This window comes from Alexandromys fortis, unplaced genomic scaffold (assembly GCF_014885135.2).
Source record: "Alexandromys fortis isolate MF-2015 unplaced genomic scaffold, M_Fortis_MF-2015_v1.1 scaffold_3, whole genome shotgun sequence".
NCBI lineage: Eukaryota > Metazoa > Chordata > Mammalia > Rodentia > Cricetidae > Alexandromys > Alexandromys fortis.
The window spans coordinates 26801380-26819549 of record NW_026067909.1 but is presented as its reverse complement, the minus strand read 5'-3'; the positions used below and the strand labels follow the sequence as shown (position 1 = coordinate 26819549).

Here is an 18170-nt window from a genome sequence, read left to right as displayed (position 1 = left end):
AGCAAGGACCCAATCAAAACAAATCTGAGAAACACTGAAAAGAACTCTAAGGCAGGAGCCATAGTCTCCTGCACGATATAAAGCAGCCATTTTATGGCTAAAGCCCTTAAAGGATAAGGTTGTCTAATTGTCTTATTTTGGCCAGCACATTATCAGCTGTCTAACTTGCTGTGGTTTACTGTGTAATGTGGCATTTCAGCAATACGCACACATACACTGAGCCTTCCAACTTCCTTTACCCACCTTGCTCTTGAATATCCTGCCTGCTCCAGCACTGGCTATCCTACTGCCTAGTCAACTTGTTCTTAATCTCCTACGGATGGTAGAGAGCATGTGTTATTTGCCTTTCTGCATCTGCTTGGTTTCATTAAACATAATGGCCTCCAGTGCCAGCCGTTCTGATGGAGGATATAAATCCTCACTGTGGCTGAATAATACGCCATCATTGATAGATAAACATATGCTTAATTGGTGGCCAGCAGAGACCTATGTAGCCAACTAGGCTAATCTGAGACTTGACTATTGTGAATAGATAATGGTTAGTGTGAGTGTGATGCGGATCCTTGAGACAGGAACTTTCTAAGCCCACACACATGTGCCTCAGGACTCAGATCATCCAAAGTCAGCCTGAAGCAGAGGTTCTGAAGCTCATTGTCTCACATTTTTGGTGGTTAATGACACGGACACACAGAAGCAAGGACAGTCAAAGCAAGGCTTATCATCATTTTTTCCCAAAGAATATAAACAAATGATATTCACTCAAAATATTACTCGGGAGATGAATGCAAGATAGACACGCAGTAGAATAGACATGAAGTAGAATAGATAGGATACAATAAAAGTAAAAAGTGGCCAAGACTTAGAATTACACACCAGTTCTAATCCTAGATGTATATACAGTTGAAATGAGGTTCAATGTTGATGGCTACATTTTTCATAAATACCCAAGTGCAGAAACAACTGATGGTTGTTAACAAAATGAATAGATGAAGGAACAAGGACTATACATATAATGGGGAATATTTGACAATAAAGAAGCCATGCATAAGTGTTTATGATTCTGTTTAGAAACATCATGTATTGGCAAATCTACAGATTCATTAGATTCAGTGTGGCTAAGGGCTATGGAAAGGAGGGAATGGGAAGGTCAGGATGATCTTGAACTCATGATCTTCTGCTCTGAGCCCTTGAGTACTAGAAGGAAGTGCAGGCATGCATCGTACTTCCATACTTAGTAAGTCTTTGAAAGAAACACACAGTGACTTGTTTTCAAAAGTTATATTCCTTTATTCTGTTGTTTATTCTTTATGATTCCGGTGTCCTGTGTAACTTCAAGATTTTCTGTAGCATTTCTTTAAAGTGTATTTGCTTTACCTGATCATTCCCGTTTTATGCTCCAATAATTCTTTTATCTTTTTTCACTTTTCTCTTGGCTTTTACAGATGCTTTCTTGTTACCCCTTGTCCTGAAGCACTTTTGACCATAGTTCCTAGAAATTCCTTTCACTAATGATTAGTTTTCCTCAAGAAGTTGTTGTTTTTCTTAAGCAAAGAGCCTGAAGATTTTATTTTTCGGGTGTGCCACTATGGTACAACTTATTCTAGAGGATTTCTAGAGTCTTAAATCACACACAGCTTGTGTTGAACTGTTTGGTGATAAGGACAAGGTTTCTGTAGTAGCTCTAATCTTATTCCTTTCATCAAATATCGAAGTAAGCACATCATGAGATTTAACACAATTCCTTTAGAGGACAGGTCAGCAGTGATGTGTAAAGCCTGAACACTGAAGCCAATTAGAAAATGATGGAACAGCAAGTGTTCGATTTCAACTGACACAAACATGTTTGCACATGAAAAGTAAACCACTTTCTTCAACATTCTAGACCTACATTGATGAGATAATTTAATATCATATCCTTCTCAGTTATTTTTGATTATATAGAATTCTCTTGGGAACTTCATATTAGGTATATTATGTCTTGGAGATTTTTTATGTCATCCTAAGTGGGTTTTTATTGATTTTATTGAGCTATACATTTTTCTATGCTCCCCTCTCTGCCTCTCCCTCCCTTTCAACCCTCTCCCATGGTCCTCATGCTCCCAATTTACTCAGGAGATCTTGTCTTTTACTACTTCCCATGTAGATGAGACCCATGTATGACTGTCTCTCCTCCTCATTGTTGTCTATGTTCTCAGGGATTGTGATTTATCTACAGGCTGGTCTTCTTTGCGTTATGTTTAAAAACCACTTATGAGTGAGTACATATAATAATTGTCTTTCTGCAACATCTCCTGAGGAAATTGGAAGCATGGGGACCTTGGGGGAGGGTTGAAGGGAGGAGGGGAGAGGCAGGAAGGGGAGCAGAGAAAAATGTAGAGCTCAATAAAAATCATTAAAGAAATAATTATGGGCTTTCTGGAATTAGTGTTGCTGTTGAATTCTGGTTTTAAGCCATGGTGATCTGATAAAATACATGGGATTATTCCAATTTTTTTTGCATCTGTTGAGGTTTGTTTTGTTACTGAGTATGTGGTCAGTTTTTGAGAAGGTTTCATGATGTGCTGAGAAGGTATATTCTTTTGTTTTTGGATGGAATAGTCTATAGAAGCCTGTTAAGTCCATTTGAAATATAACATCTGTTAGTTCCCTTATTCTCTGTTAATTTTTTGTCTGACTGACCTGTTCAGTGGTGAGAGTGGAGTTGTTGAAGTCTCCCACTATTAGTGTGTGGGGTTTAATGTATGATTTAAGCTTTAGAAGTGTTTCTTTTATATATTAGGGTGCCCTTGTATTTGGGTCATAGATGTTCAGTATTGAGATTTCCTCTTTATGGATTTTTCCTGTCACTAATATGAAATGTCCTTCTTTGTCTCTTTTGATTGATTTTAGTTTGAAGTCTATTTGTTAGATATTAGGATAGCTACAACAGTTTGATTCTTAGGTCCATTTGATTGGAATTTTTTTTCCCAACCCTTTACTCTGAGGTGATGTCTGTCTTTGAGGTTGAGGTATGTTTCTTGTGTGCAGCAGAAGGATGGATTCTGTTTTCATACCCAATCTGTTAGCCTGTGTCTTTTTATAGGTGAGTTGAGTCTGTTTATATTAGGGATATTAATGACTATTGATTGATATCTCCTGTTAATTTAATTTTCATTGTTGGTGATGTTAGTTTGTGTGTTTTTCCCTTCTTTGGGATTTGCTGGGGTTCCTGTCTCCCTTCTGCATAGATAATGATCTCATGTGGGCAACATCTGATAGGCAGAAAGTAGAACGAAAATATCACACATTATTCCAGAAAATGGTTCCCTTCTGCAGTTTCCAGAGCTACCACCCATCTATGTAGGAAGCTGTTTTTCAAGACACTGTCAACGGAGATGACGAAGTTGAAATTCCCACTTTGAATAAGCCAAGGGGGAGAAAGTCCACTTTGGAAGTGTTAGCATGGGTCAAGGACAGCCTCTCATGGATGAGCAATGGCAAGGCCTTGCCAGCGAGAGCTTGAGACTTGCCACCCCCATGATGTGCAAAGGACCCTCACCTGTGCATGCTAGGCCATCACTGTGCCTCCCACAGTCAGCTCTTGGTATTCAGTCCCCAGGTTTGTGATTCTCATCTGTTTATTTGTTTGGGATTTTTGTTGGCTTTAGTTTTATGAAACAGGCTCTTGCCCAGGCTGCCCCCACACTTACCTGCCAAGCCTCAGCATCCAGGGTGCTGACCATGAGCCACTGTACCCAGCTCCCAGATGGTGGCAGCTGAGGCACAATATTATATAAATGTAAACCATTATAATACTTTCAAAATCACTGTTAATCCTAGTGAGATTAAAGGGGGTTTATCACTGTCTTAAAAATACAATTGACATTCTGTACCTGGGTTCCAATTCATGAATTCAACCAACCACAGGCAGAAATATTAAAAAATAAAAATTCCAGAAAGTGCAAAAGGCGAAATTGAATGTTATTATGAGGGAAGGGCTATGCTGAAATCGGGAGAGTGAACTGACCAGTGGACATATCCTTGCCATGGCCCCTTGACACTCCAGCATGAGTTACCTATGTGACTATCTCTGTGCTGAACACATAGAGACTTTTCTGAATGATGCCTCGCATTTACGTTGTGTTAGGCATGTTAGTCATTTGACGACGATTAAAATGTATAGAAAGATGTAAGTTATAAGCAGATGCATTTATGTGATGTCGGGCATGTAAATCATGGGACACAATTAGAGAATACAGAAGGAAATGTGTATGAGCATCCTTGGATTGGGGGATCCTGGGGTCCTGGGACCAATTCCCTACCAGTGCCAAGGGAGGGTTAGATGTGGTAACAAGATGGGAGAGACACTCCGGCTACTCCGGCTCTTCTTCGGCAGCTTTGATGGTGGAGTTAAAAGGTGAACTTTTGCATCCGGCCTGAAGAGGCTCAGGACCTAGTAGTATTGCTGTTTACTCTCCGTGAACACACAGTCTTCTGCAGTACGGATCCTAGGCCTTCATTAATAGTTAAACGCCATGGAGACATGGCTGTGATTGCCGTCGCCAGGAGCAAATGGTAACTATTGTTTATTAGGTGTTTCATTTTGTTTATTAAGTTTAAGTGTTTTGCCGTGGCTACTTTTCTTCAGGTGCTCATCCAACTTTGGAAAAAAATTAGAATTCTTATTTGAAACACAGGATTGCAGCATCCTGCATGCTGAACTGTATTCTTGGTTCTAACATAGGCCGCCAGCAGGGTTCTGGCTGTGTTGTGAGGCTGACTCTTATCTGGGGCACCAGACACTGACTAGGAGCAGCAGGTACCAAGGTCCAGAGGACGCTGGTTCTTCTTAGGCTTCTCAGATTCAGAAACAACTTGGGGTGGATGGTGAGGGCAGTGTTGGATGGTATGGGCAGTGATGTTAATGAGTAGGGAAATCTAATGGAAGAGACACTGGGAGAATTTGGTAGACATACAAGTAAGGGGTGAGAGATCCCAAAGAGACACAGAAAGTAAGCGGCGTGAAGAAGGTGGGCCTGGAACCGGGTATGTAAGGAACCTTCTTTGAAAGTAAAAGTTACTTTTAACAGAATTAAGTCTACAATTAGTAAACATCACCAAGTTGACCTTATAAAGTCCTTTGTTTTCTCTGATGTCCCATTTTCAGTTGTCTTTACTTGTGGGAGAGGGCACATGGTACTTGCGGAGGTTGGAGGACAACTGTAGGAACAATCTCTCCTTCTAGCACATGGCTCTGGCGATCAAACTCAGGTTTTTAGGCTGGGCAGCCCCTTCTCGCTGAGCCTTCCCATGAGCTCCTGGTGCCCCACTTATGAAGAAATAAATTATAAGACAAGTTCTACAAAGAATCACTGCAAACTGGACGTATTTACTTTATTGCCCAGGGATGGGGTCTAAATCTGTTTGGTATTTCTGAGTAATTTCTACTTATGAGCTGCATCAGCAAACCTAATGCTCCATCAGGCTCGAAATCAGGGGGAAGTGATTGGTAATGTCTTCCCATCCAGCTCGAAATCAGGGAGAAGCGATTGATAATGTCTTCCCACACCACTCCATGAATTTATATGGCACGGTTGAAAACTGGGCAATAGAATTTGAAAGGATAAAGGTACCAAATTCCCCCCCACACCCAGAAACTTAAGCTAAGCAGACCCAGCTGCTGAACATCCTGGGTGTTTTCCCATGCTTTCATGTTTGACAAAACAGCAATTTGGAAAAGTGGGGAACGTGGCTTTTGAAAAAGCTTGGGAGAAAATGACTATTGTTGGTCTGAACTCCCTGCTGCCCCTCTAGGCGAGTATTGTACAATCTTCTCCCCGTAGAACTAAGTGAGGGGCTGGACAGATGGTTCAGCAGTTAAGAACCGTGTTGTTCTTGCCGAGTTCAGTCCCTACAAACCATGCTGGGTGGCTCACAGTCGCGTGAAAGGACAGCTCCCGAGAATTTGATACTCTCCTCTGACCTCTCTGGGCAAGTTCAGTCACGCATTCATAACCCCACACTGGTACACACGCACACACAGAAACAAAGGTAAAGACATATCTTTAAAAAAAAAAAAAACTTAAATGGCGCCTTTATTTTTTTCTACGTATGTAAAGTTGCCAAGAAGCTAGCAATGTTTTTATGAGGCTCTGGAGGGGTCTGGCTGAAACCTGGAACTTGAGCTTGCTATTCTGCTGAGTTATGCGGGCTTCCATTTCTGTTTGGTTGCTGTTTTGTTTCCTCTTTAATTGATGATGATCTTAACCTCACGGCCTAGCCATAAAAACACAGGCCTCAAAGCAATTTGCTAAATTACCTGCCCAGTAACTTTTGATGGAAGTCACATGTGTAGATGCAAAAAGCCCATAACATTTGCATAAAGCAATGTCATCCATTTGAAGCCATTCAGCTGCAAGTGTCACCGGCCACAGTATGGACGTGAAGTGTCTACTGGCAGCCATGCCCTCCCACCCTTCCCCAGATGCTCATGGACCATGTTTCTCTCTTCTCTGTCTTTGTAGCCAGAGCTACCTGCAAGCTGCCAGCGAGGTGCCTGTTGGTCACAGCCTGGACCCATCAGTCAACTACAACTCCCCAAAGTTCCGGTCCAGAAACCAGAGCTACATGCGGGCCGTGAGCACCCTGAGCCAGGCCAGCTGTGTGAGCCAGGTGGGGCCTCTTCTGGGCTTTTCTATAGAGGGTGCAGTCTCCTGAGCTGTGCTAGAGTCAGAGGCTCCCATGGTGGGACACTGCCCAGGCATCCATGGGCATCGCTCTCCTGCAAGGAGCTTGCAACCATTTCTCTTGATTTAACGTGGGCTTTCTTCCTCTTCCAACAAAATGGCCTCGTTGGCTTATGCTGCATCCCCCTAACAGAGCCACCAAAGTCACAGGTTGCAGAGTAACACCACAGAGGGTACCTGCCCGGCACAGGCAAAGACTTGGTTTTCTCACCAGCACTACAGACAGAAGGACTGGGTGCCATTTGCTCCTGGGACAGATCTTATTTCTCATAGACACCTAGTCTCAATGCAGGATCCAGGGTCACCACATAGTGAGAGGGGTTGGACCTAGAAGAAGGAGAAGTACTAGGTTTCTCACTTGGGCAAACAGATGAAAGAGTCTACACTAACAACTAGCAGGGGCTACTGGGGTCATGATCCTATGATACGCTTTAGCCTACCTTAGCAACTATTTCCTATTAGAAACTAGGTCAGGTTGCCCTGGACCAGGATCTTTTAGGAACTAACATGGGAAGAACTGCTCCTACTGTACAAGTCAGGACTATGGGGGCCTAGCTCTCAAAATCCCATGTTCTACATACCTTTAGTCTCAGGCCACCTGGAAGGGGACCCTTCCGTCCATAACTACCTCTCCTACAATATTATTAGAACACACTCAGATCCTCATAATTAGGCAACGGTGGTGGCCTGGTTCACCAACAAATCTCCATTTCCACAAGAAGAATCAAAGATGATTTGGAAGGTACTTACAGGTCAGGTGAAGGCAGTGTACACTGTAACAACTCTCCTCCCAGGATAGGCATTGCTGAGGTAGTCGTCCATCTTTTAAAGGCAACACTTACCTTTATCCCTTTCAGTTAATTCATTTTCCAAATACATTTTTTGGCATTTGCCTATATATATATGCAAATATGTGTATTACGTATGTATGTATATGTGCATATACACATGTATATGTGTATATAGTGCATATGTATGTGTACATACACACATATATATACATATACACATATATATATATATATATATCTGTGGGAGGGTGTTGTATCCTGGAATTACAGGCAGTTGTGAGCTGCTATGTGGATGCTAGCAATTTTACCCAGATCCTTTGAAAGAGCAATCAGAGCTCTTAACCACTGAGCCATCTTTCTGACCCTTCCAAATATAATTTTTAAAGCTGTTATGAAGCAGGTCATGGTGGCATATGTCTGTAGCTCCAGCACTCAGGGACTGAGGCAGAGGGATCATGAAGTTAACCATCAATCTTTAGTCTATCTTTTTTAAATTTTCAATAATAATGAAAAAAATCTTCCTTCAGTCTCACCCACACCTCATTTCTCCATGAAATTTATTCTTCAGAATTTTGAGGTTAAAAAACCTAGAACCACTGACTCCTGGGTTATGCCCACCTGAGATGAGAAACGTCTCTTCTATACTCAAGGGTATATACTTCAATTCAGCCAAAGTCCAATTTGGAGAAGAGATGAGTTAATCTGAGTTCCTTACTGGAGCACAAATAGCTGAAAGAAAACTCCAGCCCCAAAAGGTTTTCCCCAACATGGGAAACGACCCAGGAGCACTGCCTCCCTGGAGGATCCCTACACAATGTGCAGTCAGCGGGATAGGCTGAATAGTCTCTTCTCCCCTCAAAGCCTCACCACTTCTATAACCTTGCTGAGTAGTCTTATAAATCTTTTCAGTTTCAGGAACTTCCTGAGACTTGTTAGTTGTTTGTTGCTTGAGTCTTAAGAGCTTACCCATACCCTCTGGGAGGGAATGTTGTTACATGATAGAGCCATATAACTTGAAATATTTCCATGCTCCAGTGCACACAATCAGACCATCACATCATTCAGCCCCAGAATGCTCTCATCATCCCATACTGAAGCCCTAGCTCCTTTCCCCAGTCCATGTTCACCCTTTTTCTCCATTTTCTATTGTTTAGATACCTGGTGTCAGTATCGCTACTCAGCAGGAAACCCTCTAGAACTAGTTTATTTTGCTTAGCACATTGTCTTCCAGATTCATCCATGTTGAAGCCATGTGTTCTGAGCATTGACTTGCTGTGACCTTAAGATTTCACGATGTCATGCTGTATCTTGTCTCCTCTGAGATGTCTGTCTCTAACTGATATCACACACCTTCATGATCAGCCGTGCTCTGGACCATTCCATCTTTCTCAGAGCTGGTTTTGTGAATCACCCCACCCTGTCCCTGATTCTTTGACAGACTTTTTCTTTTTTTGTTTTTGTTTTTGTTTTTGTTTTTTTAGACAGGGTTTTCTCTGTAGCTTTGAGACCTGTCCTGGAACTAGCTCTTGTAGACCAGGCTATCATGGATATCCGCCTGCCTCTGCCTCTCTAGTGCTGGGATTAAATGTGTACACCACCACCACCTGGCTCGACAAATAGACTTTTAAAATAATGTTATCCTTTAATCTGTCTGCCAGCATGATCCAGGTACTGAGAAACTGTTGGCAGACCAGCTGCCATGGACTAGAAAGAACAAGAAAGGGAGAAAATCTTAGATCTCAGCTGTTGGTGTGTGTTTGTGGAGGGGGTGATAGTGAGAGACAGGGAGAAAGGGAAGGGGTGGAGAAGTCAGGATGAAATCTGGTTTGGGTGTGACATCAGATAGAGAGGAGCCAGAGTTTCCTGGTCTTGGGGGCAAAGATGTCCCATTGGTGTGGGGAAAGCATGGGGACCAAGTGGCCTTGGAGCTGGTGAAGTGACTTCAGGTGGGGTCTACAGTTTTCTACTGTGGGATTTGAAGTAGAGATGGTCACGACAGAGAGGGGAGATGTGTTCGAACTCTGAACTAAATAGAGAAGAGGAGCTTGAAGAAGACATTTTCATGACCTTAGCTTGTGGCCCAGTTAAAGAATAGACTGAGACCTCTGCATGGTGGTGAAGAGGTGGGGGCGTGTCTGGATCACGGAAGACCCCACCTAAGAATGTGCTCCAATGTTGATCACTGTAGCCATAGACAGTTGTGTGCAATGGCTTGATTCCCAGTACTTCACTGAGACAGACTGTCGTGGGCAGCCAGGATGGAGAAGGAGAGAGCCAGCGTGGAGAATGTCAGCCTAAGACTCAGGACAGACAAATGTGTCTGCCCGTGTCCATCACGCGCCGAGGATAAACACCAGATCTCAGAATGTAGGTCCTCACTAGGCCCGTGGGGTGAGAGACGGAACAAAGAGAAGTACTGAGAGGGAGGGGATCAGATAGCAAGCATAGGCGCTGTTCTGGGTCCCGAACTCTGGCTGTCTGCATCCCCGGGATCCTCCATCATGCTACTGACCAGTGTCCTATCTGTACATGCATGTCAATGTAGAAAGACACGCCTGAGAGAGACCCATAGAGCGTGAGAACTTGAAGGGTGAGCGTGTCATAGTTTCTTTCCCTATTGCTGTGTTGGAACTCACTGACAGAGCAGCTTCAAGGGGAAAGTTTATTCTGGTTCATAGCTCCAAGGGGCAGCTCATCACTGTAGAGGAGTTGAGGCACCAGGGGCTTTGAGCAGCTGGTCACATGGAAAGGAAGAACCATGGATGTTTGCTGCTGCTCAGCCCCTGTTTCTATTTATGCAGTCTAGGATCCAAACTTGGTGGGTGGGTGGTGCCTCCCAGGGGTGGGTGGGTCTTCCCACCTCAGCACAGTCAAGTTAGTCCCCCACAAGCATGCTCAGAAGCCCGTCTTCCAGAGGATTCCAGGTTCTGCCTGCCATCTCAGAAGTCATTTGCCAAGACGGAGTCAGTGAGGGGGGAACTCCCCGGGAGGAGCATGGGTTGAGATCTCAGCCTCTTGTCTCCAACACTGGACGTAGACCTGAGTTCGCTAACCCCCTTTAAGCTTCTTCCGCTTAAAATTCTCCATGTTCATGCTTCTCCCACCTAACCCTTCAACCTGGTTTCAGTTTCTGTCGCCCCCCTTTACTGAATTCCCAGTTAAAAATCTCCAGCTTCAGCCCGTGAACACCATATGATATCTGCATGTGAGCATCACCATCAGGACACGTAGAAAAAACATGTTCTCTTGGGCCCCTGTGACTGAGCGGATGGCCCAGCCCATGTCAGGTCAGTTTAGCCTGTGATCCCACCAGGGCTGACAGGCTCCACCCAGTGCTCTCCAACACAGGGAAAGTTAAGTTCTCACGGTGAACTGATAGGCACAGCTTAAGACACAAGATGAAGAACTTACTACGTTTATCTGCTATGCTTGCGAGTCTCGAGCTAATAGGGGGGAAACACGCCTGAGATTTGAGTCGATGTACCATGTTTCATGTGGACAGAACGCCTCACAGGCAGCATGTTTTCCCCACCCTGAGTCTGCTCATGATTCTGTAATGGTGATGAGGGCAGGAGTGCCTCTGCCAAATTTGGGATTCGTTTCCATGACAATGAGCAGCAGCTGACTCTCACGTCCTGAAAATGAACTAAAAGTAGCTGATGCACTTGAACGTGTGTGCTTACTTCTTCAGCCTCCAACCCAGAGTCAGCCCGAGCGGTAGGTAGCTGGGGAAGATGAAGGGGTCACTGGGGAAGGAGAGAGGCCTGAGAGGTGGACCTTGGCTGTGTAGCAGGTGTTTCGGGAGGCTTTCACCCACCCTGGCTCCTAGTCCTTGTGATGGCTCTCAGCCTGGTGAGTCCCCAAAACGTCCATCATCTGTAGCTAGTTACGTACCTTCCTGTTTTGTAAGAGATAACCTAAGAAGCCAGCCCCCAAGCTTACCGGAGTCCCAGTGCGGATTTCAAACTAGCTGCGCCGAAAATATAAAGCTGTCACCGAGTCCTGTGAGTGCATTCTGTCCCTGGTTCTCGTGTGACGTGGCTGTGACCCACCCTGGCGGATCCTGGCGTCACGTGTGTTATTGCTCTTCCAGATGAGCGAGGCAGAGGTCAATGGACAGTTCGAGTCCGTGTGTGAATCTGTCTTCAGCGAAGTTGAATCTCAGGCCATGGACGCCCTTGACCTGCCTGGATGTTTCCGAACAAGGAGTCACAGCTACCTTCGGGCCATCCAAGCTGGTTACTCCCAAGACGATGAATGTATTCCCGTGATGACACCCTCCAACATGACCTCAACCATCAGGTCAACAGCAGGTAAATAGAACGCCCTTTTTTCACCTACCTAGCAGAAACCTACAGGTGTGTTTGAGTGTTTTGCCTAGAAGGGAGCTGCCATGCCCCTTCACCGCAGGTAAAATTTCCTCACGGAAATTACATCGTACCACGTAAGGACGTTCGCAGTAGCATTCTGAAGCATTTCTTTCGAAAATAGCCTTGTTTTTTTCTCAGGAGGAACTCTAGAAATTACTGAGGTTCTTTGAAACAAGCAGGAGTAACTTTCATTAAGGTCTCAATGACAGGCAAGAATAGAAGTACCAACATTTGGGCAGTCCTTGCATTTTAACGCCAGTGTTCAAAAGGTTAGAGCGAAGCTCGGGTGGACTGTGCCCCGGCCCCTGCAGTGGCTCTGCATTGCGGAGCCTGGTCTCCATCACTGCTGCTCCTTAGCAGATCCATAAATGTGATTCATCACGACTGAAGCAGTGGTTAGTGTAAATTCCCTCATCGACTTAAGCTTGGAAGATTCAATGTCACACTTTCCCTTCGGTTCCTATGGAAAACTATATTCCCGCCCTTTGAAGATTTACCACCGAGACCAAGTGCCACCACCCACTAGTTTACTGCACAATTATTATTTATATAACACAATGAATATACATGGCCCAGAGAAATCCATAAAACACAGTGAGCTGTAAAAGTTTGCCACACTCCAGGTGAAGGCTGGGGCGAGAAGCCGTAAAACACCCCAGTGTCAAAAAACGAGCTGTCTCGGACAGCCTAAGATTCAGACTGCTGTCAGGAGCCAAAAGTCAGGTAGGGGATGTGGCAAGAAGGAAGCTTCGGAAGGGAGAGAATCAGAGGGCCTCTCACAGCAGGCCTCTTTGGTCAGTGCTAACGTGAGCCAGGACCCATGAACCCATACACTGCCAAGGGACAAACTGAAGAATTTCTATCACAGGGTACATTCTGTACTATCGTTTGCTCTTTAGGAGAAAATCCTTCACGCTGGAGTCTATAGGAGAATAAACTCATTCAAGTTTCTTTCCATTGCTTACCTTGGCGAGGTCTGGCGCGCGTCCATTTCTCTGAGTCTGACTTTGAGGTCTTCTAAAGGAGGGATAACCATGAGTACCATGTTCCAGAGAGCATGATGAACAACACTCTTCCACCCCAGCGGTGGAAACTGGCTTGTTGTGGGATGTTTGCACACTGCGGGAGGATGTATTTGCTGGGATTGGTATACCAAAAAACTGAGCAGCCAATAGCTAGGCAGGAGGCATAGGCAGGATTTCCAGGGAGAGAGAGGAAGAGGAGGAGGACCAAGGCATGCAGGAGAAGCCAGGAGACATAGAGGAAACAGGAGGTATAGGATGGAAGAGAGGTAATGCCATGTGACAGGATGAAGAGTAATATAAATGAGTTCAAGAGTAATATAAACCAGTTAGAAAAAAGCCTAAGCTATGGACTGAACTTTCATAATTAATAAGTCTCCTTGTCATTATTTGGGAGCTGGACGGTGGGACAGAAAGAGACCCATTAAACCCACTGTCTTCTCCTGTGCCTGGTGGCCCTAACAAGACACTGACCCATAAGCCGTGGGCCTTGATGAGAGATGCCCAATGGAACATGGCACTCTGTCCTCCTCACAGCTTTGTGAAGAGCAGAGGACACAGCCCAAGTCTGTGACCTGAAGTAGGCAGAACTGCGCTTGTCAACAGGAAGACACAGTCAAGGGGTTCTTGAGACTGGCAGTTACAGTCTTAGGTTGTTCTCTCAGGTGTCCAGTGCCACGTGCTCCGCTGCCTCACAGGTGTCAGAGACTGCTGTCCATCCTCTGCCTGCATGTGACAACAGAGCTAATTTAAAACTTAGGGAAGGAATGGGATTTGCAGTCAGTACACTAAAAAGCAACCCTTGAAAGCTAGGCCTGAGCGGTATAATCCTGTCACCCCAACATCCAACAGGCTGAGACAGGATTGAGAATTTCAGGCCAACCTGGGCTATCTAAAGAGTCCCACACTAGCCTGAACTTCTCGGTAAGACCCTGTCTTTAAAAAGTAATTAAATCAAAAGGCAACCCCTTCGAAGGGAATTACTCATGTTCACCAGTGTTTGTTGAGTGCCCCCTACAAGCAAATGAACGATTAAGCATTTCCATGGTCTTCAGAAAGGCTTTGAAACAATAATTATGTGGTAGAAAATGGCTTTGCTGTTTTTAGAGCTGTCGTTAGGGAGAGAATAGAAATAGAACAGATTTCACAGAGATAATATAAGAATCAGTACCGAACTCAGGCTGAAGTCCTGATTTATGTACACAGTAAATCGTTCTTCCCCAGCACCCTGTGCATTCCAAAATTCCACACACAAAATAAATTTTTAAATGTTTCTATTCAAAGTTTCCAATGGAACTTGGCCTAGTTACTGAGTCAAACTCTTCTAGACTATGGGATAAATAGCAGCATCATGGCCGCAACGGTAGGTCAGATGAATGCAATGTTGGGCGGCTAGAGGAAAGCTGACATCACAAGGGGGTAGCAAGGTCATGATTGTGAGAAGCCAAAAGCTCAGGTCAACACCATGCCCACCACCACTGCTCTGAGTATAGCCTATTGAATGCCAAGGATTTTTCCTTCACTCAACAGACGCCAGATGACTTGCAACATGATCTGCTTAATAAGATTGTGAACAATGTCAAGGATTTTTATTAATCTGGAGAACGGTAGAGGGGAAAATTCCCCGAGTCACAGAATTCAAATATAGTATGGTATTACAGACCTCGCTCTGCCTCTCTGTGCATCAGGTCGCGTAGCCCTAACAGTTTTTCCTGAGAGCCCAGGGAGCAGCAAGCGCTTTAGTTCTGTGTTCTTCAGCCCCCTTGCAGCTGTGCAAAAGCTCAAGACAACTTGAATTACCCTCTCTGCTTTTCTGGTGCCTTTAACACATAAAAATTTGGGGTGTCCTTGAGAGCAACAGAGCCTTCTTAGCTCCTAGGTGGACTTTTAACTCGGACGTTAGGGTGCCAGACATTCGTATTCACACAGAACTTGGAGGGAGTCAGCAGCCTCCAGGTTCTTGCCTTTCGAATTTGAATAATGAAGTTTATAAGAGGTGGGTTTTAGGAAGCGTTTTATTGTTGGGAGCTTGAGTAAGATGACAGGAGAGATCCCCAAAGGGTTGGATGCTATTGAAGGTCACAACCTTGGAACCATTAAGGCTTTACTTGACGGAGACGCGGGAGCAGAGACGAACCAGTCAGTCTAGATCCCAGTTCACTATCCAATGCCTGTCAGTTTCTGCCACACCCTCTGTATGAATTCCAGAAAAGGGAGAAAGATACAGAAAACACAGGCCAGTCTGACATCCCAGGTCTCTAGCCAAGGCAGCAAAGACATTTGTCTTAAACACTTCTGCCATCTCCTGCCTGTAGCCAGGACAAGGATATCAAAGGGGCTAAGGACATTTGTAGCTTTTAGTCAAAGAGAACCTGCACTTTCCTGACCCTAAACTGCCTAGCCGCTCCTCTCCCGTTCTCAACACCTCCTGCCTTGTGACACACATGTAGAAATTAACCCACCCAACCCCTGGAAATCTATAAGATGGAGAAACTCCCTCTGGCATAGAACTAAAGGGAACTGAAGGATCTGAGTCACCTGTCTCTCCCGTCATAGCCCCATCATGACTGCCTACGGCCATGGCACTGTAACTCACCCAGTATTCTGGGACCAAGTATGTCTTCTTCAGCATCTCCCTTGTGCTACCTATGACGGTTCTGTCTCTTATTAAGCTGCTCTTTGGACTGGAGGGCTCAATCTCTCGGCCTTCAGGGTCACATGTGGCTGCTTGCAGACTTGATGTTGCCACCCTCCTAATAAAACTCACTTGGCAGGCAAACCAGATCAGCTTCCTTCTAGGACCCTGTCTTCTTTTATCAATTTTAGTACTACCCGTGCTGATAGTGAGAGCTGAATCCCGCCTTTGACCGGAGCTGTCTGTTCACAAGGCAAGTGGATTTAAGTCATCTTATTCTTAAGTACTTCTTGGTTTTGGAAACTGTTATACTAGCATTGGAGATTATTGTGATGAATTAACACTCTTCTATTATCCCGGGGCACTCGGGGTACAGCTCAGCAGTAGGGTGTTTATCTGGAGTATAAGAGGTTCTGGGATTTGTCTCCAGGACTGAAAGGGATTAAAAAATGTTTTTCTTTTATGACTCAAAAAAATCTACTTTCAGAAACATCTCAAAGTGATTGTTTTGAAGTATAAGATGCATTTAAACATGTTCTTTACGGAGGCTTGAAAAATGAAAGCTGGCACTATTAGATTTTCTCACCTTATAAACATGTAAATCTAGAAGCCCGGTGCTCATGCAATAAATCAAGTGTCAAATGTACAGCTGAGTGAATTCCTATCGATTTTTCAGAGCACAGTAGACAGTCTTAACGTGGACCCTGGCAGGTGCATGCTACCAGCCAATGTGCCCATCGGGTCACCTCTCTTCTCACCTGTAAGCAGGGAGCAGGGAGTCCCGCCCACCAAGCTCCATTCATCTCTCTCTGTGGTCCTCAGCAGGCGCGGAACACAGCCCCGAGCAGGACATGCCTACCCACCCATCATGCTTCTGGTTATGGAAAGCAGTGGGTGTTGATTATAGAGCCCTCCTTAAATGAAGTGGTTTCGCAAACATCTCCCTTCCATTTCACACTTGGTTTCTCTCTCATCTATGAAATGATTTATCAGGTAGATTTGCTGGTCTAAATACTCATTCCACCCGTTTTTTTTTTTTTTTGAGGGGAGGAATAACATTGGTCCTGTGGAGGGGAGCAGTATAAAATTAGATGATAATGGTTTTTCTCTGGGTCAGAAGTTGTCTCCACACATGTCACAACTAATTCCAGAAGTCATCAGAACCAAGGGAAAGCCACACCGGGACGACAGAGGGAACAGCACAGACCTACTTTATCTTATTATTCATATTTCAGCAGTGACTTCTCTCTCCATGGTGCATAATAACTCTGTTTCCAAGACAAATCTTTGCTAACACACCAGAGGAAAGTTATCCTCATATTTTTTGTGTCTTGAATATTAGACAGAGGGAAAACTGTTCTCAATACTATGAATTTTGTCTGTACTTCTTTGCAAAATTCTCTGTTGTGTGTAAATTAGGTCTTTACAGATTAGGTATGCCAACTTTCTGGCCTGAGCATTGCTTGGAGCTTTGTGACCAAGTCCCCAACTTCTTCAAATCCAAGTGCTTCCTAATAAGGTAAATAAGAATCATAAATACTTTGATAAATAAATGAGCAGAGAACATTCACAAAAGGTCACACCTGGTCACTTTCAATTTCAAGATACAAAAGTCCAAAATAAAATAAAGAAAAGCCATATCAAAGAAAGCCTTACGCTACATTTAGCTTCTGAACATCTATGAAGTGTGTGCCGTGTTTAGAGCACGGACAACTTGCTTTGAATGCAGAGTTGTCTTGGGTCTAAGATTCACCCTCAGAATCTGGGAACCACTGCAAGAGATGAATCAGTCATCTACAGACACCTGCTGCAAGGCAAGAAGATGCCTACGGAAAGTGATGGCAGCCAAAGGGAGGCTTGAGACTCCGTGGCAGATTCCAGAATCCCCCAGTTAGAGTGAGGCTGGCTAGAAGTCCAAGGCTGAGTAGTGTGAGCCAGCATAGGGAAGCATCCAAGCCTGGAGTCAAGAAGGCCCATGATGCCGGGGATCCAAAAGCACTGAACAGGAGGGAAGAAGAAGCCCATATAGCAAAGGGGGGGGGATTCAGGAGCTATGGAGCAGGTTCTCTGCATTGTGGGTCAGCACAGACATAGCTCGGAGACTGCTGAGTGACCCCCCAGCAGAAAAGAGTTCCAGAATGAGTCAAGTCTTCCAGAAACTCTGTTGAATTAATCTCTTCCCATTGGGCCCTCAGCTTGCCTCCTTCAAGATGGCCTCTACTGAGGTGATGGAGCTACAATGAGACCACTGTTCAGTAGGACTATGGAAGGAGGAGATTGCAATGCAGACTTGCAGAGGATTGATCATGGGAACACAGAGAGAAAATGTCACCTGCGAGCCAAGAGGAGAGACCTAAGGAGGAGTTGACCATGGCACGTTCACTTCAGACTGCATGTGTCTTGGTGTGAGCAGAAATGGCCCAAGGCAGTAGTTTTCTTATGCAGCCAAAAGAGTTATGGCCCAAAAGATTTGAAAAGTCTGACCTTGCCCTACCGTAGAAAGTTCTAGAGATGACTGTCAAACCTAATCCTACAGGTAAAGGGGACAAGGGCTAGGCAGCACTGAGCAGCTGGAGCAGCCTCCTGAGGATGCTTCTGTATAATTGGTTAGAGTCTGGAACACACTG

The 18170-nt window shown here is 44.7% G+C and overlaps 1 protein-coding gene across 1 annotated transcript in view; it reads left to right on the top strand.

Annotated features, from left to right (window-relative positions):
- The window catches only part of Dlgap2 (DLG associated protein 2), a 90275-nt gene that overhangs the window by 33499 nt on the left and 38606 nt on the right, over positions 1-18170 (top strand). Inside the window, exons 3-4 of the mRNA XM_050136583.1 lie at positions 6504-6651; positions 11610-11829. Of these exons, the coding sequence (XP_049992540.1) occupies positions 6504-6651; positions 11610-11829 (368 nt within the window). The remainder of the gene's footprint in view (positions 1-6503; positions 6652-11609; positions 11830-18170) is intronic.